This window comes from Paracoccidioides brasiliensis, assembly GCF_000150735.1.
Source record: "Paracoccidioides brasiliensis Pb18 unplaced genomic scaffold supercont2.2, whole genome shotgun sequence".
Classification (NCBI taxonomy): domain Eukaryota; kingdom Fungi; phylum Ascomycota; class Eurotiomycetes; order Onygenales; family Ajellomycetaceae; genus Paracoccidioides; species Paracoccidioides brasiliensis.
The window spans coordinates 591,567-613,278 of record NW_011371359.1 but is presented as its reverse complement, the minus strand read 5'-3'; the positions used below and the strand labels follow the sequence as shown (position 1 = coordinate 613,278).

The 21,712-nt window shown below is 46.0% G+C and overlaps 5 protein-coding genes across 5 annotated transcripts; 4 read left to right on the top strand and 1 right to left on the bottom strand.

The window, feature by feature from the left end:
* Positions 1–1,800: 1,800 nt before the first annotated feature.
* PADG_01390 (CMGC/DYRK/YAK protein kinase) lies at positions 1,801–5,126 on the top strand (the record flags this gene model as incomplete). The annotated part of the gene is made up of 8 exons (XM_010758588.1): positions 1,801–2,383; positions 2,501–2,793; positions 2,886–3,085; positions 3,164–3,323; positions 3,382–3,641; positions 3,722–3,841; positions 3,896–4,254; positions 4,324–5,126. 8 exons carry the CDS (start codon positions 1,801–1,803, stop codon positions 5,124–5,126), a joined length of 2,778 nt encoding a protein of 925 aa, XP_010756890.1.
* A 1,473-nt stretch (positions 5,127–6,599) lies between these two features.
* On the top strand, positions 6,600–9,296 carry PADG_01389 (eukaryotic translation initiation factor 3 subunit C; the record flags this gene model as incomplete). The annotated part of the gene is made up of 2 exons (XM_010759131.1): positions 6,600–6,948; positions 7,051–9,296. The coding sequence occupies 2 exons, from the start codon at positions 6,600–6,602 to the stop codon at positions 9,294–9,296; spliced, it is 2,595 nt and encodes an 864-aa protein (XP_010757433.1).
* A 762-nt stretch (positions 9,297–10,058) lies between these two features.
* Positions 10,059–10,970, bottom strand: PADG_01388 (ESCRT-II subunit protein SNF8; the record flags this gene model as incomplete). Its single annotated transcript, XM_010759130.1, has 2 exons — positions 10,059–10,371; positions 10,483–10,970. 2 exons carry the CDS (start codon positions 10,968–10,970, stop codon positions 10,059–10,061), a joined length of 801 nt encoding a protein of 266 aa, XP_010757432.1.
* Positions 10,971–11,422: 452 nt separating this feature from the next.
* On the top strand, positions 11,423–13,120 carry PADG_01387 (60S ribosomal protein L7; the record flags this gene model as incomplete). Its single annotated transcript, XM_010759129.1, has 4 exons — positions 11,423–11,430; positions 12,083–12,194; positions 12,435–12,601; positions 12,661–13,120. 4 exons carry the CDS (start codon positions 11,423–11,425, stop codon positions 13,118–13,120), a joined length of 747 nt encoding a protein of 248 aa, XP_010757431.1.
* Positions 13,121–13,646: 526 nt separating this feature from the next.
* Positions 13,647–21,125, top strand: PADG_11255 (phosphomethylpyrimidine kinase; the record flags this gene model as incomplete). The annotated part of the gene is made up of 14 exons (XM_010759517.1): positions 13,647–14,033; positions 14,109–15,824; positions 15,880–16,431; positions 16,486–17,223; positions 17,284–18,214; positions 18,602–18,740; positions 18,888–19,069; positions 19,301–19,383; positions 19,453–19,997; positions 20,115–20,265; positions 20,328–20,393; positions 20,494–20,602; positions 20,674–20,889; positions 21,004–21,125. The coding sequence occupies 14 exons, from the start codon at positions 13,647–13,649 to the stop codon at positions 21,123–21,125; spliced, it is 5,937 nt and encodes a 1,978-aa protein (XP_010757819.1).
* Positions 21,126–21,712: the final 587 nt, after the last annotated feature.

The window sequence follows — 21,712 nt, the reverse complement described above, 5'->3', positions numbered from 1 at the left end:
ATAGCGATTTTAAAGTTCCACCCGGGTAATTTATAACACTCTGATAGGAAAACTGGACTTCTAGAAACTAGAGGATGAGATTGGCGTGCAAGCTGTACGGTAGAAGCCGACTGCAAAAACGCCAATCCCACACCGGCCTCGGAACTTCTCTAGAAGGGAGGGAGACCCAGCTGCTAACTAGTCGAAGAGAGGAACGCCATGGTCCATGGGGCGCCATTGCATGCTCCATTCCCAAGGGGAAAAGTCCCAGGCGGTCTGCAACAATGATAGATAGCTGGATTGTACACAGCTTATTAATTCTCAAGTCTTTGACCTAGATTCCGTGGATGGAATCTGCTAGTTAACGCTTCCCCCTCCCCCCCCCCCCCCCCCCAAAAGGATGAGATATATTCACACACAAGTAAGTTGACGAATGGATATATACCTGGGATTTGCTCCCGGGGTATTCCGTTTTGTATCTGGTTTAATTGATCCTTTTTTCGATGGAGGAGTGGAGGATCTACTCTGTTATGAGGTGGCCAATCCTCCCTGGGGACTCGGTCGGCGTGGGTGGCGGGAGATAAATGGATCTTTTGTAGATATCATACAAACTCCAGCAATATCAAATTTGGGAACTTATGTCTTGAGGCAAGCTTTGAATCATAGCAGTGTAACTAATACAACAGTGGTTGTAATAAATACTCAATGGTGTCCGCATGCAGTCAGTGTCAGCAAACCTGGAATACTCTTTGGGGTCATTAATTAGGCCATCCAGAAGTAAATCAAAGAGATAACTAGTAAATGAAATAAAAAGAGGATTGTCCATATAATGGCTGGCTATAACTGCTTATCCTTCAACTTCTTGCATATTTATTTCTACCATTCTCCGTATGTTGAGTTTTCCCCATACTTTTCTAGGATATGTTCCTATTGGTGATAAGGTTGATTGATGATTCTCTTCTCTCTGGCTTGGCTCATCCACTTCTCCCTCAAACCACGACCAACCAACCAACCAACCAACCAACCAACCAACCAACCAACCAACCAACCAACCAACTTCCACTTCCACTTCCGCCCTCTTCTTACTTCTCCTCGTCAACCTCATCCCTTTTGACCCCCGGCCTATCAGCTTCTGTCGCCCATACCTGCGCCTCTGATTGACCGTGTCTCTCAAACTTGTTGATCGAGTTGCTGAGTTGCAGTCTTGTGTTCCCGTTTCTCGGTCCCCCTCCCCATACCACGACCCAGACACCCACCCTATATACCCACCCAGACCCCCAACGACCTGCTACCACCCAATACCGATTCTTTCCTCAAGATATCCACTCATATTCTCGCCTCCTTAATTTGGCAAGAACTGAATCCTCTTCGATCGCTAGAACAGTGAAACTTCTGCATGGATATTGGGTGGTGTCCAACAACGGCCAATCGCGACTCCAATATCAATTCAGCCCAACGCCCAACCCAACCTCTATCTCAAGAATGAGCTGTTGCACCGTATCGTCGACTTAGCATCGGCTCTCCTGCTGTTGCGTCAAATCCCCCTCTATCCTTTCCCTGCCTCGAGTTTTATGTGTTCTGGCGGTTCGTGCTTCGTTATACCCATTCCTATCACGGCGGATCATCCGTTTATTTCCCTTGTGTGCGCTTGAACTGGTTTTGACTTTCTTGCTGACGCCGGAACAGTTACCCTCGGGTTTACACGGCCAATCCCAAGAACAAGCCACTCCGATTCCACGTTCGTATATCGCCTCTAGGAGTGTGTGGATTTAAGAATCTGCCCCTGATCGTTCTCTAGGCTTCTCGAGTAATTTATTCATTATGGACCAGCAGTGGCACGCCTATGCTGATGCCACTTCTGGCCGTCCAGGCCAATTTAACAATGGTCTTGGAGGAGGGCACACCCATCAGCTGACGCAGAAATACCCAGCTGTGAGTCCTGGCAATGGAACACAATCTCAACAGCATCATCAAGCCCAAGCCCCCACCGGATATACATACGAGTCCTACCAAACACCAGGAACAGCACCTAAGGCACCCTCAGGTAATTTGACGACATCAAAAACCGTGTCAATGACATCGTCTCCAACTCCTCTCGTCCCTGACGACTTCAGAGATACGGATGTTACTATGGAAGATGCCGACCCTTACAACCGTAATAAATACCCTACCAGACCGACTCATCATCACCACAGTTCTTTACAACTTCTCTCGAGTGAAGAATCCTCTGCTGCGCGCAGATATTCCCCCATGAACGTGATCCCTCCCTCAGTGCCTTACAATTCTAGCCCCAATACCTCGCATAATCCATACACATACCCTCCAGCAGGGTCGTCGAACAATCGACCGTCACCAACGAGAGCAAACACATTTTCTTCTCCGCCCCAAAATTACCAATCTCAATGTACGTGTACTTACATTTCCCAAATGATCACCGCCCTTTCCCATGAGAACCCATTAGTTTTCTTCTGGCTGCAGAACACGGAAGCCGTATATGTCCTGACTCCATTCATAATTTCAGCTTCTGGGACTTCACGTCAGCAGTCTCGTTTACCTGCGGTCCAGCCAGCAGAAATGAGCCCCGAACAATATTACCCTCAATCTGCGACTTCTCAGCTAGGTGCTGCGTTTAGCCAAGATTTGAATTTACATAGAGGCCAGTCCCAACAACACATGTCGCAACAGCAACAACAGCAGCACAAAAGGGGTCCAGTACCGAGGTTCGTGAAGATTAAGTCTACACAGGAATTAAAACCTAGGATAAATGCTCAACCAGCGTTCCGGCGCGCCAATCCCGAGGGAGGATTCATCAGTGTACGTCTGCTCTCTTCGATAGTCAAAAGGAAATATTCCACCTCTGAAAGAAGGTTTCTCATTATTGACTCACACTTTTGTTGTTTGGTTAGCCCTTGCAAGCTCTAACGACACATTTACCCTCGAGCTATCGAATATGTAACCCGTCATTTAAATACGAATCTTCGAGGAATCCCCGTCGTGTCTTAACCAAACCCAGTAAAGGCGTCAAAAATGATGGTTATGATAATGATGACAGTGACTATATCCTATATGTCAATGATATCCTTGGAAGTGAGGAAGCCAACCATAAGTGAGCTCAGCCCTTGTCCATATCGCTTCTTTCAATATGTTCCTTACTATTTCGGAACACACGCTGACATTCTCCAAGGAATCGATATCTTATTTTGGATGTTCTAGGCCAGGGGACATTTGGTCAAGTTGTGAAATGTCAAAATCTCAAGACGCAAGAGGTTGTGGCGGTCAAAGTTGTAAAAAACAGAACAGCATACTTCAACCAGAGTATGATGGAAGTGTCAGTTTTGGATCTTGTATGTCTAATATTACCCTATACACCATACTTAAACCCATTACTGACATCACATCCAGATCAATAGCAAACTTGATAAAAACGATGACCACCATCTTCTCCGCCTAAGGGATACCTTTATCCATCGACAACATCTCTGCTTAGTGTTCGAGCTGCTCAGCGTGAATTTGTATGAGCTTATCAAACAAAATCAATTCCGTGGTCTCAGCACGACCCTTGTACGGGTATTTGCACAGCAATTACTCAATGGCCTCTCACTCCTGAACAAAGCTCGACTAATACACTGCGATCTAAAACCTGAAAATATATTGTTGAAAAAGTATGTAATACTAGCGAAACAACTACTCAAAGCGACCTTGAAAATAGAGTTCCTGGAACTGACTCTTTCACACTGTTTAGTCTCGAAAGTCCGATAATTAAAATTATCGACTTCGGATCAGCATGCGATGAGAGACAAACGGTGTACACATACATTCAATCGAGATTTTATCGCTCGCCCGAGGTGCTTCTAGGACTACCGTAAGTATCCATTTTGGGTAAAGGACAAATATTGATCTCAACTAACATCCCTAGGTATTCGTCCGCTATTGATATGTGGTCATTAGGTTGTATCGTCGTTGAGCTTTTCCTAGGCCTTCCATTGTTCCCCGGGTCTTCTGAGTACAACCAAGTATCTCGGATCACAGAAATGCTAGGAATGCCTCCGAATTGGATGCTTGAGATGGGAAAGCAAGCCGGAGAGTTTTTTGAAAAAACTCAGGACGAATTTGGTCGTCGAAGTTATAGACTGAAAAGCATGGAGCAGTATTCCCGCGAACACAACACGAAAGAGCAACCAAGCAAAAAGTATTTCCAGGCAACGACATTGCCGGAAATTATCCGAAGCTACTCAATGCCGAGGAAAAATATGAAGCAGGCGGAGATTGATAGAGGTAAGCCCACGGCGATCATTCATTCAATCAGGTTCTCTGTTAATGATTATATTGGCTTACATGGTATAGAAATGAATAACCGCGTCGCATTTATCGATTTCGTTCGCGGACTTTTGAACATAAACCCCCTTGAGAGATGGTCACCTCAACAAGCAAAACTTCACCCCTTCATAACGCAACAAAAGTACACACAACCTTTCGTACCTCCAATGAACCTTAAGTCCTCAGCATTGAACAAGACAGTTGCCCCTGGTGTACAACAACAGCAACAAGCAGAAGCTGCCAGCAAGCAGCGTGCCGCACAGGCCCAGGCTCAAGCCCAGTCTGCCGCGCAAGCACAATCCTACGCTCTCCAAATGAACAACCATTTCCAGCAACCTACACACGGCCAGGCAGCCGCAGTATACAATAGCATGTACACTCCACATCAACAAGGCGCACCGCCACCCTATCCCTCCCAGCCCAGTGCATATAGCCATCAAATGCCAATACTGCAACAAGCTAGCCACATCCCACAGCAACAATTTAACGCCTCACAAAGCCTTTACGCGCAAGCTACCACCCGAGCTGGGCGCCAACGGGCCTCGACCATGGACCAGCAACAAGGTGGTATACCCCCGTCAATCCAAAGAGTCGCAAGCCATCTTGATCCCAATGCCCCGATCCGATTACAGCCTAGTCCAGCCTACTACCCGCCACCCGCTGACGGGTATGTTGGCGATTCTTCCGCCGCTGCCGCGGTTGCAGGACGGCGGAGGGGAAGTCGTACTACTGCCAGTGGGGCCCATGGAAGGAGTAATAGAGATTTCATCCGGACGCTTGAGGATGGGGCGATGGGGGATGGGTTTATGGGGCAGAATCAGTGGCATTGAGCCGGATGCTGGATGCTGGAGAGCACAAATGCTTATATATATAAATAGGATATGTTATGTTGCTTTACGATGGTCGGCTGAGATTTTGTATTTTTCTTTTCTTTTTATTCATTTCTTTTCCCCTTTCTTGGCTTCCCGAGACAAGGCCATGCAAACAGATAGAGGGGTAAGTTTATCTCACAGTGGCGATCGCTCCTGGTTTGAGAGCCATTATTATCGTCTTCATTCCCGCGCCGTTTGAAGAGGTTTGGCGTCTTGGAAATCCTTCTTTACCACTCTTTGTCTCTCTTGGAAGAACACGATTCCCCGTGTTCAGGGAAGAAGTTGGATAGGAACTTGTATGGCAGGACTGGGAAGAAAAGCCTTTGGTTTTCTTTGAAAACGAAAACAAAATGGCTCTCTATATATTCTCTTTTTCTTTCCCTTCTCTTCCATTTCTTCTTCTTTTCTCTTCTTTTTTTTTTATTAGGGGAGTCTTCAAGCGGGCCGCGTATCTTCATCCATATGTGGTCGATGAGACAGGACGATTTAAAGCTCTCGATTTTTCCCTCCCCTGAATTTGTGAATATTTTGGACAGACAAACATTCCCCTATTTCTGGGGAGCTTATTTCCACTCGCCCTTTTCACTTGTCTTGTTCTACCTTCCATTTTCCATTTTTTTGTTGCTATGTTGTGACATGGAACTTTATCCTCGCCTTTCTTGTTCCCTTGCTCCCTTTCACTTTCTTCTTTTTCCTTGTTTCCCTTAGGCATAGCGTTGGCGTGTTGGATTTTTTCCCTTGTTCAAGGATATATATATGTATGTGCATTTTCTTCGGCTCGTTTCGTCTCTTTGACTTTGTAACTTCTTTTCTCCTTTTCTGGCTCCTGGTTACTTCTTTGTTTCCTATATCAAATCTATATACCATTTTTAATCCGGCATTTTATCTCAGAATTTGTGACCTCTGAGGATATTACCTACTTCCTCATGTTTTAAGTTCTGTCAACATTTGGAATTAACTTGCTATAGATATAATTCTCTTAGCTCTTTCCTAGGAGAAAGCCAACTGTAGAAAAGCGTTACATATTCCTTTGGTCGGGATTATTTTCTAGAAGCAGAATTTGACGTGTTCAATGATTGTGAATAATTTTATGTCAATATATTCGAATAACATTCAACAAAATTAACTGTGATCTCAAGTTGAAGCTGATTGGCTCGTGAGTTGAGGCTCTTTCCTGCAAGGTGCTATTCCTAATAAGGTTTAGTTGATCTCGCTTAACATTATCGTGGGCTTGTCTCTCGCCTCCAAAGCAAAAAAGCAGCAATTTCTTTCAGGCCAGCCAACCAGTGACATAAGGAACGTTGGGAATCTCTTGCGTATTCGCGACCAACGTTCTTTTAACGAATACAATACACCTCGTGCTCAACTGCTATCAAACCGGGAAATCGAATTGAAGAATACCGCTTCAAAAAACTTCGGCTTAAACACAGCATGTCTCGGTTTTTTCACGGCGGAAGCGATAGCGAGAGCAGCTCCTCAGACGAGGAGGAACTCTACAACGGTCGCGAGGAAAGAGATAAAGTCTCTGATGAGGGAGAATCGTCGAGCGAGGAAGGCTCCTCTGGTGAGGAGTCTAGCAGCTCCGATGAAGAAGAGGGTGGTGCCTACAAGTTCTTCAAAGATGATATTGATGCAGCTGCGGAAAGTGATGAGAGTGAGGATGAGGACCGGGTGACGATTGTAAAGAGTGCGAAGGATAAGAGACTAGAGGAGCTGGAGCAGACTATGCGGTTGATAGAGAATGCGGAGAAGATTAATGATTGGGCCGTTATTTCGACGGGTATGTCACCTTGTTCCTCTTGAAAGTGAATACGATAGTGATTCAGGTTGGTTGATAATTCAGAGGGGCGAAATGACTGACTTGATGGGTATTATTTTACAGAGTTCGATAAGCTTAACCGACAGATTGTGAAGATTACCCAATCGGGCTCCACGCCCAAAATCTACATCAAAGCCATTGCTGATCTTGAGGATTTCATGAATGAGACCATCACGGAGCAAAAGTCATCGACGAAGAAGATGAACGCAAGCAATGCCAAAGGATTTAACGCCGTTAAACAGCGTATTAAGAAGAATAACAAGGAGTATGTTACGGAGATCGATAAATATCGTGAAAACAAGAAAGATTACATGATTGAGGAGGAAGAGGAAGAGATAGTTGAGAAGAAGAAAGATAAGAGTCGCGCCATACGGCCTGAAGACCTACTTGGCGATGAAGATGAAGGATTTGCTATTGTTGGTCGTGGTGGAAGGACACTACAGTATACACCTGAGAGCATTCTGAAGCACTTGCGTATTATCGTCGAATCGAGAGGCAAGAAAAATACCGACCGCCTCGAGCAGATCAAGATTATGGAGAAGCTGCTGGAGGTTGCCACGACTCCATATCAAACCATTCGAGTTCTCTTGACTCTCATCTCCACTCGATTCGATCTCACGGTCTCTTCGACGGCGAACTATATGAGCACGGAGCAATGGAATCTCGCAATCCAGGAACTCGGGACTCTCACTGCTACCCTTGAAGAGCACCCAGAATACATTGTGACTGAAGGCGCAGAGGAATGGGAAGATGATGAGAAACAGCCTCAACTTGCGCCTGGCGAAACCCTCAAAGTCCCTGGCAGTGTTGTGTCTTTCGTTGAGCGACTGGATGATGAACTGACTCGATCTCTTCAACATATTGACCCTCACACCGCAGAGTATATCGAGAGATTAAGCGATGAGCAATCGCTGTACACAAGCATTGTTCGGTCACTGCTCTACGTTGAGAAACTCAATAAAGTCGAGAAGAATGAAGCCCGCCAAGACAGTGTGAACAGAGTGTTGATGAGACGCCTGGAACATGTTTACTTCAAACCTTCTCAAGTCGTCGTGATCCTTGAAGAAAACACATGGGCGGCAATCCCAACTAAGCTTGATTCTGGCATCACGCCTCGCAAGAACGGCACCTCAGATATTCCCGCACTTGTTAAGACTCTCTGCAACTACCTCTTCGAGCTTAGCGACGGGATCATTCGTGCCAGGGCCATGTTGTGCCAAATCTACTTCCTTGCTCTCCATGATAAATACCACCGGGCCCGCGACCTGATGCTGATGTCTCATCTTACGGAAAACATTTCCAACTTCGACGTCAGCACCCAGATCCTCTTTAATCGAACCCTTGTGCAGATCGGCCTCTGTGCATTCCGCGCAGGTCTTGTTTACGAAGCTCAAAACACCCTTGGCGAAGTTTGTGGCAGCGGCAGACAAAAGGAACTACTCGCCCAAGGTATTATCATGCAACGCTACTCATCCGTATCCCCAGAGCAAGAGAAACTCGAACGCCAACGCCAGCTGCCCTTTCACATGCACATCAACCTGGAACTGCTAGAATGCATCTATCTCACCTCAAGCATGTTCCTCGAAGTGCCCCTCATGGCGCAAACCTCGTCTTCCCCTGAGATGAAACGACGCATTATCTCCAAGACCTTCCGACGAATGCTCGACTATAACGAGCGCCAAGTCTTCAACGGGCCCCCGGAAAACACACGCGACGGCGTCATCATGAGTGCCAAAGCCCTGGCCGCAGGTGATTGGAAAAAGGCCTCCACAACCCTTAACTCCATCAAGATCTGGGACCTGATGGCCCAACCAGACAAGATCAAGGCAATGCTCGGCGAGCAGATCCAAGAAGAGGGCCTGCGCACCTATCTCTTTACTTACGCCCCCTTCTACGACACCCTCTCCATCTCCACTCTCTCCGACATGTTTGAGCTATCCTCCAAGAAAATCGCGGCTATCGTTAGCCGCATGATCTCGCACGAAGAGCTGGCTGCTGCCCTCGACCAAGTCAACGACGCTATCAGCTTCCGAAAGGGGGTGGAGCTCTCCAGGCTACAAAGTCAGATCGTCACACTGGCAGACAAGTCCATGTCGCTTCTCGAAGCGAACGAAAAGACTCTCGAGCAGCGGACGCAGGGTATGGCCAATGCGTTCCAGCGTGATCCGGGCCATGGTGGTCGTGGTGGGCGAGGTGGTGGGCGTGGCGGAAGAGGAGGTGGTCGTGGTGGTGGTGGAGGCGGATTGCCGCGGAGACCTGGTGGGCAACAGTTTGGCGGTGGGGCACTGGGAGGCGCGATCAAGGCATAAAGGTTTTTTATTCTCTTTTTTTTTTCATTTGATACGGTTTTCCTTCCTTTCTTCCTGTTACACAAATATGAAAATTTCCATTAATTTTTTCTTTTTTTAACCTCCCTGCTGCTGGACTCATCCCAATTGCCTTTGTTTTTCGAAATGAACTTTGTGATCAATTTAGCTAGGCGAGGCGTGTTATCGCAAATTGTTTACTGGAGAATTCTCTCCTACTACCTCCATACTTCACTTGGTTGTAAAGTCCCATTACGGCCGCACTTGATGATAGACAAATGGGTCTATAGTTATTATCCTTTTATATTTGATTGCACAACTGGGAGGGACTTGGTGGATTCAAAGGAAAATATACGACTGTTTCTTTAGATAATGAGGTATTCTAAACATCCTAAAACACCTGATCAGCCATTCATTGGACCCTGCTGGAATCTTCAATATCCCCACCCATCTGGTAGCACCCTGTGCTGTGGCTGTGCGGGATGCGGATTCTTCCCAATATGCCTCACATGTGACACGCCCAAGGTATTCCATAGTCTTTCATCCTTAAGCATCAATTATTCCCCTGTTAATGGAGTTCTCGCAGGTATAGAGGTTTGCGAACAAATTGACTCCTACTTCCTATCCGACCTGAACCGGTGTGATCCTTCGTCAATCACCGTAAGTATTCCATATTGAGGTCCGTTTGAGCTCAATAACTAAAGCCAAATGATTTGCCTGTAATGGTTGGTTTTTATAAGATGACAATAATGTATACCGCTTAATTCAACCACCGTCATTGAGTAAGTTCTGGGGTGACCAATATTCCGTCTCTGCACACTGGGAGTCAACCCATACCAAACCACCTGCCAGCAGGTCATCGATGACAGTCTGTGCTCTCGCCTTTTCCCAGTTCAAATTAGCTTGCAACATTGAAAGAGTTACAAAGCCCATGATTTGAATCACTTCAAGTACAGTGGCCTGGTCTGTGTTGAGTTCTTTTGGGATGGAGCGAATGAACTGTCTGCTGCCGACTTTGATGACTGTGAAGCCGGACCCGAGGGGTTCGAGGGACTTGACTGCACGGAGGATGTCGTCTCTGTGTAGTTTTGCATTTGAGTCAGTATGACGGATATTCTGTTTGGTAATAGATATATACTCCTGTCCCTAATGGGTACTGTTCATCGAAGAGGAAAAGATAATAACTTACTCCGAAACCTCTAGACCCCCACCAATCGCCTTACCCTTCCCCACTATAGCCCTGCATTCATCAACTCCAATAAGGCCACCATTCTCCCCCCTCGTCTCCCGACAAAGTTCCACAACGCGCACAGCAACCTCAAAATAGAAATCATTCACATCTCCTCCCAGTATCTGGGTCCAGAAACTACCCCCATCGCCTAAAGCAGAGAGACTAAGACCCTTCTTTCCTTTGCCCTTTACATTGCCAGCAGCCAACGGGTCAACCCCGACGGCGTGGCACATGCGTGCAAACTCGGCACGGAACGTTGGATTGGATTTAATTGTCGAGGCATGTTCGAGGGCGAAGGCATGGAGGAGGGACTGAAAAACGGAGAGTTGGGTTTGTAAGGAGGTAAGATGGGTGGTACGGAGGTTGGCACCGTGAGAAGCATATGACTGTGCCGACTGGTTGCGGTTTACAAAGGCTCCCAGGCCGACACCGCGACGGGAAGACATTTTAGCATATTGTCGCAGTCTTCTGCCATATAACAACCTAGGCAGTTGGCGTTGAAAAGAAGACAAAAGTTGACGATGTTGAGAGTCAACGCGGTGATAAGTTAACGAAGTTTATAACGATTTTGTAGCGGCTCGGCGTAGCTGCCTTTTGCCTCATACTGGAACTACCATTACCAATTGCGTAGGGGTCACCTGATCCCTAACATCATACAAGGGAATCGTTATTTAACTAACCATATTTGGAGGATGACATAATAGCCCTAATCTCCCCAATCCGAAGATAACGTGACTTTGAAACTAACTTGACCCAATATGGACTAGCGCTGATTTTCCATCCACACGAACTGCATTTTTCTCGTCAACTGCATGTTCTTGAACCTCTCGAACTTCGACAGACATCAACGGAACGACAATCACATTCGACAACCGACGACAAACGTCCATCCTTCGATATGGCCACGTATGCTTCCCCTTTTATTTCCCTTCTGCTAATGTTCACGTGTTGTGTACAGGCTCAGTTATAGTTCGTCCTTCTCGCTGTAGATGCTGTTTCTTCAATTTGCCTGGCATTTGATTGTTCAGCACTAGGTCGATCAATCCTGACGCTCTGCTTTTCCTTTTTTATTTAATTGACCGGGTGATACTGGAATATTCAAGAGATAAGAATAGGAAATGTGTTAGGGTATTGAGGTTGAAGGGTCTGCCTTCTCCTTGAAAACCATTGCTAGCTGGAACCTCTGAGAAATAGCTCTATCTTGTTGGATGGGCTGTTTCGCGGTAAAGTTGGCCTAGCGTTGTGTTCCTGAGCCATTGGCTTAGGGTGTTGTCGGATGAGAGATATCAGACTCGGGGCTATTTGCAAAAGTGCAATATTTCCACACTTAAAACATGTGGGTTATCGCATGACTAGCGTCACATAGCACATAAAACCCGCAGCTCTTCCTTCACCGATTAAATACATTCCGTCGAGTTCTACACTACCATATCAATCGCTTCAGTCAGAGAATGTGGCGCTATATGCTGCAGTTCTTACACTCGACGATGTTCATTTACTTACTTTCGTCGTTGGACACACTATACTGACCTTCGAACTATCATTTTCGAAACTGCAGCTCCGTACCAACCCAGGACCAGGTCCTCGTGCCTGAGACACTCCTGAAGAAGCGTAAGAGCCAGGAGCAGGCCAGAGCCGCGGCAAACGCTGAGCTCCTCAAGCGCAAGAAGGTGTGTTGAAACCATATTTTCTTTAAGATAAAATCATTACTCCTTTCTGTCTTTTTTTTGTTGGAGGGAAAGAGGACTATTGTGATGATAATACCACACTTCGCGGCTAGACCTACGGGTCGATGTTGTCGCTTTGTTAACCATCTTTCGGGGCTGAAACCGTCTCTTCAGTTGTCAAAATTTTGATCAAGTTACGAATGCAAATTTCTCCTGCTAACTTTTGATTGATTTCTGTAATAGGCCAACAAGGAGAAGCGTGCCGTCATCTTCAAGCGCGCAGAGTCCTATGTCAAGGAGTATCGTGATGCAGAGCGCGAGAAGATCCGCCTTGCCCGTCTGGCCAAGCAGCAGGGCAACTTCGAAGTACCAGCGGAGCCCAAGCTCGTCTTCGTTATCCGTATCAAGGGGTTGGTTTATTCACATTATCAATGATTTGCCATCAACCAATATCTAACATGCTCTACAGTATCAACAAGATTGCTCCCAAGCCCCGCAAGATCCTGCAGCTTCTCCGTCTCCTCCAGATCAACAATGGTGTCTTCATCCGTCTCACCAAGGCCACCCAGGAGATGCTTACTATCGTCAATCCCTACATTACCTATGGTTACCCCAACCTGAAGACCGTCCGCGAACTCATCTACAAACGCGGTTATGGTAAGGTCAACAAGCAGCGTGTTGCCCTCAGCGACAACCAGATCATCGAGGAGAACCTCGGAAAGTTCGGCATCGTATGTATGGAGGATCTGATCCACGAGATCTACACCGTTGGCCCCAACTTCAAGCAGGCCTCGAACTTCCTGTGGCCCTTCAAGCTCTCCAACCCCACTGGTGGTTTCAGAACCCGCAAGTTCAAACACTTCGTCGAGGGTGGTGACCTTGGTAACCGTGAGGAGAACATCAATGCTCTTGTCAAGCAAATGAACTAAAAAAGAGAAATGAAAATTTTATTCTGATAACGAACAAAATGTTTCTTGTCTGTAATGGGGTTACTTTTTCAATTAGCGGGCTACGGGATATTTGTAACTAACGGTGTTTTTTCTTTCTCAAACACAAAACAATTAGAAATCCAAATATTTCAGCAACCCGATTCCATATTGTTGCAGTATTTAGTACGGTTCGATATTCCGTTCAGAGAAATTGCGTAGCTTTTATATCCAATTTTCGTCGCCGTCTGTCGTAGTTTTTGATGGTGGGTTGACACGAAGGAAAATCTTTTGCTGTATGAAAACATTTCAATATCTTCCGAAACCAATTAGTAATCTAGCGTGTTAATCCGCCCGCGTCGTAGTTGTTAAAGTCGCGTACCGAGGCGTGTCACATAATGTCAAACTTCAGCTTCAACTTCAACTTTCCCACAGCAATATGCTGAGATGATACCACCAGCATAGTCATACATTGTTTCTTTCTTGGTTTTAGCATTTCCCGTAACATTACAGTCCTATATATTTTCCAATGGCTGCAGCTCGCGCCAAGCTCGCGGAATTGCGCGCTCTGAGAGCCTCCGGAAAGAAACGACTTACCACATACGAAATTGAAGACGAGGGAGACATTTACGATGAAGTTGATGAGGAAGGATACAAGAAACTTGTGCGAAAACGGCTGGATCAAGATGATTTCGTTATTGACGATACTGGCGAGGGATACGCTGATGATGGACGAGAAGAGTGGAACGACTCCAGAAGCTACTACAGCGACAGTGACGGCGACGAGCTGCCGTTGAAGGGAAAGGCTGCCAAAAGGAAACGAGAGGAAGATGATCAGAGGAAGGAGAAGATTAATAACTGTATTAGTAAATACTTTAACACAGGGCCAGCGGCCAAGGCTACTTCAAAGCCAAAGGTATGTCAAGGGATTCCTCTATGGCTAACTAACAGACTGAGGTTGTTCATTTCTCTGACTAATTGAATATTTTAGCCTGTTGCTTCGGCTGAAGATGAAGCCTTCATGGCGGATCTACTAGGTGAAGTTGATGCGAACCCTCTCCCTTCTCGTGCTCTCCCAAAGAAGGCTTTGAAATCCGATACACGGCGAAAAGTTCACATCATCTCACCACCTCTTTCTCAGGAGACGGCCTCCAAAAGGACTAAGGGAAGAAAAGAACACCCATCTAGTCCTCTCGTTGTTCCCAAGGCGGAAGTGGATCTGGAGAATAATCCTGCATGGCTGGATGCTGAGGATGATGGCGACATTCTCATGAGTGACACAGTACTATCGTCACCAGTCGTAAAAGCTGTCCAGCGGGAAACCACGAGTGATGTGAAGATGGAGGAGGAGGAAGAGGAAGAATTAATGATAGTTGAAGAAACAACTGCCCATCATGAAGCGAATGCTGCAAGGGTTAATATAACAGGCAAACGACCAGCGCCAAAAATTAAGGAGCCGACATATCCATCTCCTGCGTGCTCCTCCCCTTCCAGAGCCAATGATGATGGTATCGACCCTTCGACATGGAACGATGTCACGAGCAAATTAAACGTTTTGAGCAGCCCCGCAGCTTCAGACTTTAAGACATTTGGTAAACTTGCGGCTCCGGATGCGGTCGAAGAGGATGGAAGTCTCCTGTTCTTCTGGCTAGATTATGTCGAAATCAACGGCAACCTATGTCTTTTCGGGAAGGTTAAGAACAAAAAATCGGGGAGCTATGTCAGCGCTTTCGTTAAGGTCGACAATATATTGCGAAAGCTGTACTTTCTTCCTAGACAGTATCGGGTACGTCATGGCTGTGAGACAGAGGAAGAAATTGACATGGAAGACGTCTATAAAGAGGTGGCTGAGCTGATGTCAGCAGCAAAAGTCACCAAGCACAAAATCAAGGAATCCGTTCGAAAGTACGCCTTCGAACTTCCGGATATTCCCAAACAGGCGACATATCTTAAGCTTATGTATTCCTACGACAGCTCCCCTTTGCCCGTCGATGTTAAAGGGGAAACCTTCTCTCACGTTTTTGGAACCAACACTGCGCTCTTCGAGCAGTTCGTGCTTTGGAAAAACATCATGGGTCCTTGTTGGCTAAAGCTCGGAAATGCGGACTTTACAGCAGTCAATGGCGCATCCTGGTGCAAACTAGAATGCCAGGTCTCGCAACCTAAGCTTATTACCGTTGTTCCTAACTCAGATAGCTTGGAAAGCCCACGGCTAACTCTCATGAGTTTGGCATTCCGAACGCAATTAAACGTCAAGGATAATAAGCAGGAAATTGTTGTCGCAAGCGCACGTGTTTATGAGAATGTGTCACTTACAGATACAACGCCTCCCGAAAAGCTGCCTTGCAAAACATTTACAGTGATGAGGCCCTCTGGTTCTGCATATCCCATTGGATTTGAAGCCGAAACTCGCAAACACCGTGGCACGTTTATGCTTGAGAAGAGCGAGCAATTTCTCCTAAGCAAGTTTATGGCCCTGTTTGAGAAGATGGATCCGGATGTCCTCATGGGCCACCAACTCCAGGAAGTCGATTTCAACATTCTCCTTAACAGACTATCTGAAAAGAAGACTCCTGGTTGGCATCGCATTGGCAGAATGAAAAGGAGTGAGTGGCCGAAAAATCTCTCTCGAGGTGCAAGTTTCTTCGCGGAAAGAAAGCTTGTAGCTGGCAGATTGCTTTGCGATATTGCCAATGACATGGGAAAGGTAATTCTGTCTGCATTACTTCTAAGCAACCATTTTTTGCTGACTGTCCTAATAGTCTTTGATGGTAAAATGTCAATCCTGGAGTTTAACGGAGATGTGCCAATTATATCTGGGAGACGGGAATACCCGTCGAGATATCGACAACGAAGTGGCGTTGAAAACCTGGGCAACATCAAAAGAAGGACTTATGAACTACATCAGCCACTGTGAAGCTGATACTTATTTTATCGCCGCACTCGTTCTGAAGCTCCAAATGCTACCCTTAACTAAAGTGCTCACCAATTTGGCCGGAAACTCATGGGCCAGAACTCTTAGCGGTACCAGAGCTGAACGGAACGAGTATATTTTGCTGCACGAATTCTATCGGAACAAGTACATTTGCCCTGACAAGTATGCCGGCAAATATCAGCAAATGTCGCAAGCCAACGAAGAAGACGAGGATGGAACGGGCAAGAAAAAGAAGGACAAATATAAGGGTGGTCTAGTGTTTGAACCTGAGAGGGGACTGTACGACAAGTATATCCTGGTTATGGACTTTAACAGCTTGTATCCCAGCATTATCCAAGAGTTCAATATCTGCTTCACAACGGTGGACCGTGCACTGGTGGTACGTATTTAGCACGATGTTAAACAGCATCCAGATGCTAACAATGCACTTTAGGCTGAAAATGAAAACGAGGAAAAGGTTCCTGAAGTTCCTACGGAACAAGCTCCAGGAATTCTTCCACGACTTATTGCTACTCTTGTCAACCGTCGACGTGAAGTTAAGAAGCTGATGAAAGATAAACGTGCATCTCCAGAGGATCTGGCTCTTTGGGATACTAAGCAAATGGCCCTCAAACTTACAGCCAACTCTATGTACGGGTGTCTAGGTTACACACAATCCCGATTCTATGCTCGATCGCTTGCCATGCTTACGACCTCCAAAGGTCGCGAGATTCTTCGAAGCACAAAGGAGCTTGCGGAAAGTAATCAACTGCAGGTTATTTACGGCGACACTGACTCCGTGATGATCAACACCAATGCCGATAATATTGAGGAGGCTTTGAAAGTTGGAAACACCTTCAAGCGGTTGGTAAACGAACGGTATAAATTGCTAGAGATCGACATTGACAATGTCTTCCGCCGTCTCCTACTTCATGCAAAAAAGAAGTATGCCGCTATTAACATGACTGAGGTTGATGGAAAGTATGTCGATCAACTCGAGGTCAAAGGCTTGGACATGAAGAGACGAGAATACTGTGCCTTATCCAAAGAGGTGTCATCGAAACTTTTGAATGAGATTTTGTCTGGTGATGATCCAGATGTAGTTCTTACAAAGGTTCACGATTACTTGCGTGAGCTCACAGAAAAGATGAAGGAGTTCGCAATCCCTGTTCAAAAATATGTCATTTACACGGTATATGATGTTGCCAACTTCTCCATGGAACTTAGAGTCCTAGCTAACACGATCATGTAGAAACTGTCCAAAGGTCCCGATGAGTACCCGAACAAGGAGACAATGCCCCCAGCGCAGGTGGCTTTGCGTGAACTCGCTCGAGGGAAAACCGTTCGTCCAAACGATGTTATTTCTTACATTGTAACCAGTGGAGATTCCAACACGTCGTCTCTACCACCTGCCAAACGATCGTACACACTACAAGACGTGATAAAGCCCGATTCTGGCCTCAAACCCGACGTTGAATATTATCTCCTGAAACAGATCTTCCCGCCAATTGAACGTCTTTGCGCCCCAATACCCGGCACAGATGCCGTCCGCCTTGCTGAATGTCTTGGTTTGGATGTTAGAAAATACCAAATCAACATCTCCAACACTCGAGACCAACAGAACATGGAGATATTCCCTCTAGAATCACAAATCCCAGATTCCATTCGCTTCAAGGATGCCTCACGATTAACACTTCGTTGTCGATTCTGTCACGAACGGACATTCTTCGAGGGTCTTTCCTCGTCAGCAGAGATGTGCACTGCCAACGGGCTTGTGTGTCCCAATACGGCCTGCGGAAAGCCCTTCAACATTATATCCATAGTGGCACAACTTGAGAGCCAGATACGCGCTCAAACCGCCAAGTACTATGAAGGCTGGCTAGTTTGTGATGATCCTTCGTGTGGAAACCGAACACGCCAGATGAGCGTGTATGGTCGTCGCTGTCTAGGTCCTCGTGGACGCGCAGAGGGCTGTCTTGGCCGTATGGGATTTGAATATACGGAGAAGCAATTGTATAACCAACTGCTGTATTATGCTCGTCTGTGGGATGTAGACAAGGCAAAAGTTGCAGCTGACAAGGAACCTGATCCTGAAAAACGGGAGAAGATCATGGTCATGGTTGAGTGGAATCGGGCGCGGTTTGGAACAGTTAAGGGAGTAGTAGATGCGTATTTGAAGAAGTGTGGGCGGCAATGGGTCGATATGGGGGTTCTTTTTGGGTTTGCATTGGGGGGATGACTTGCTGTGTTTCCATGTATTATTTTTCTTTGGACTATCCTCTTTTTCCTGCAGTTTCCTTGTTTTTCTCCTTTTCAATTGTCAGTTAGATATGTCGGTATTTGTATACCTACTCATGCGATCGATTCCAGATAGTTTCCCCTCTTTTATAATGATTGGATGGGCTCTTGCGGAATAAGAAATTGGTTCGTTTATAATTCGCTCTGCTATTAAACTGGTGAAAATGCTACCTATTCAAGAAATAATTGATACTAAACGAGTTCAGATCGAACTATTATAGGTAATATACTTGACCTCGGAACCCCTGTAATAAAGTTCGAATATTAACTAGTTAACTACCTTTTAACTACACTAATCTTCACCCCGCTGATCTCAATGATATGGGGACGCAAGACATATCCCATCTCAATAGGCAATATGGCGCCAAAACGTGTACTTTTAATTGCTGGTTCAGACAGTTCTGGTGGAGCGTATGTTAAACCAAACCTTCATTTCCCCTTTTGTCACTTGGACGTCCGTTTTTCCTTGCATTCGTATACCCGCGTTCCAGAGTAGATAGCACACTCTGCGCATAACTAGATGTGCGAAAATGACTGACTCGGCATATAAATATATAGAGGCCTTGAGGCTGATCAGCGAACACTTGCTGTTCATGGCTGCTATGCTCTCACAGCTACAACGGCGTTAACGGCGCAGAACACACTGGGTGTCCAAGATATCCACATTGTCCCTGTGGACTTCGTGAGGAAACAAATCAATGCAGGATTAGAGGATGTTGGGGCGGACGTAGTGAAGTTGGGTAAGTTTTTCACGATACGCTCCCTATCTAACATAGGCATTTGTTTGCGATTGCTCTATTCTTCTCTATTTTATGACCAGGAAGTGGGCTTCTTGAAATATCTTCCTCATTGATCTCCAATTCTGGAGATTGATATTATTTGGCCTTGCAATTTTCCCATTTCTTCATATGGCGCTTTCTCGGCTACATCCTTTTACATTTTGACATTTTTTAATAAGTTTTCTACTCAAGGCATGTTGGCATCTGCGGAAACGGCTGAGATGGTGTCTGAAATTCTGCTGCATCATAAGGTCCCAGCAGTCGTCCTTGATCCAGTAATACCTGACCCCGACACCCTTTCCGGACTCTGGACATGATTGATTTTCTTACATGTTCATCTGAAGGTTATGGTCTCTACCAGTGGCTCAAAGCTACTTCCCACTGAAGCCACAAATATTGTTCGGACAAAACTTCTACCACTGACAACCATCTTGACCCCGAACATTCCCGAGGCCGTTTTCCTGCTCCAGAGTTCAAGGGAGGAGGTCAAGAATCCAGAGAATCTCGAGGACGCCATTGGACTGACAAAACAGCTCCATACCCTGGGGCCCAAGTATGTTTTACTAAAAGGTGGTCATCTGCCATTAACTTCCAATTCCCAGAAGGCCGTATCGGACCAACAATCGTCAAAGGTGGTCGATATTTTGTATGATGGTGAAGAGGTAACGTTGTTTGAGAATGATTTTCTAAAGACTAAGAACACCCATGGGACTGGCTGCTCGCTTGCTTCTGCGATTGCAGCGAATTTAGCCAAAGGTTTGGATGTGGTGCGTGCTGTTCGTGCGGCGTGCAGGTTTGTTGAGGCGGGCATCAAGACGAGCGTGGATATGGGTAAGGGGAGTGGGCCGATCAATCACTTCCATTCCGTGTATTCGCTACCCTTTGCGCCGTATGTCCAGTTACATCCAATAAATATCCCCCCTCCTCTCTCTCTCGTTCCTTAGTATTTTAGACTGGGGCTTGGAGTTTAAAACCTCTGAAACTAACCTTATTATGTCTGATACAGCGGTCGATGTCTAGAATATGTGCTGGATCGTCCTGATGTTCAACGTGTTTGGAAAGCCTTTACGGAACACGAGTTTGTAGCTGGTCTTGGGAATGGAACACTACCGGTTGACAAGTTCAAGGGATACTTGATCCAGGATTATCATTATTTGGTATGTGTCATTCTTTTATAACAATGCCGTTTGCTGTGGTTTCTGACGGTTTCGTTCCCAAGGTTCATTTCGCGCGGAGCAATGCGCTTGCAGCATCGAAACATTATGATATGGAGGGGATATCTATGGTGAGAGATAGACCATTCCTTATCCCAAACATGCCCACCAAGCTCATATAATTTTGAACATCCCCCCCCCCTGCTGAGAAACGTCATGATTATGAACCAGTCTGCGCAAATTGTGCTTCATATTCAGCATGAAATGAACCTGCACCTAGATTATTGCAAATCCTTTGGACTATCAAAGGAAGATATCGAAAACTGCAAAGAAAGCCAAGGTAACTAACTACTAACATACCCTTTGATATATGTTCTGACTCTTGTTACTAAATAAAAAATATGTGAGCAGCCTGCGTTGCCTACAGTAGATACATTCTCGATGTGGGCCAATCGGAGGACTGGCTTGCCTTGCAAGTTGCTTTTCTGCCCTGCCTGATCGGGTACAGAGCCATTGCCAAACGGCTACATTGTGATGAGTCCAGCGTCCGCACGGGGAACAAATATTGGAAGTGGATAGAAAACTACGTTGCGGACGATTATACGAAGGCTGTAGAGACGGGGTCCGGTAGGGCATCAATTTCTTTCATGTCCTTTCTTAGTTCCTGTCGTTCTTCTCGCTAGCCCATTTTGTTTCCCAAAGTTTAGTTCTAGCTGACTCAAGTCACTAACTGCCAAACAGCACTTCTGGAGAAGCGGATGAGAGACGTGTCTCCTAGCCGGGTGGAGGAATTAATCAAGATATTCATTCGGATTACGGAGCTGGAGATATCCTTCTGGGACATGGGGTTGAAAGGGGAGTAGTCCTGGTGGCAAGTGAACAATAGGAAAATGATACGTAAAGTGGGGAGGCCAGCGACAACTAAACTCTATGTAGACATTCCGGTCCTTTTGCGAATCGATATCTCTTAATTCCCCTGGGTGCAACTTTTGCTCTTGTTAATCTCTCCCGGTTTCCTTTTCATTCAAACCATCCGGTGACGTTAACCTCGGCAACTTCGCAGTTCTGCCAAACCACGTCTTTCCCAACTAGGACTAGCCGTGCCAAAGACAGCCTTGGCCCTTTGGTACCTCGGCGCTAAACCTCTTTTAGACTATGCGCCACTCGCTTCCTGATTTGGTTTTTTCTGCCGCCGACTTTTTTTTTGCGTCGATTTTCTTCTCGAACGACTTCAACCTCCGTCTTCTTTCATCTCTTCTCCCATCCTCCATATATTCTCTCTTTTACCCTCCCATCACTGATTTCTCTTGTGGCGTTATCCACTAGCCGTCTCTTGCAAATCTTGCAAATAAGCTCTTTACGTATTTGAACGAGATAAAAAAAAAATTAAAATAAAACAACAAACCACAATTACCTGCTTTTGCGCTCTCTTTCACACCCACATCACACC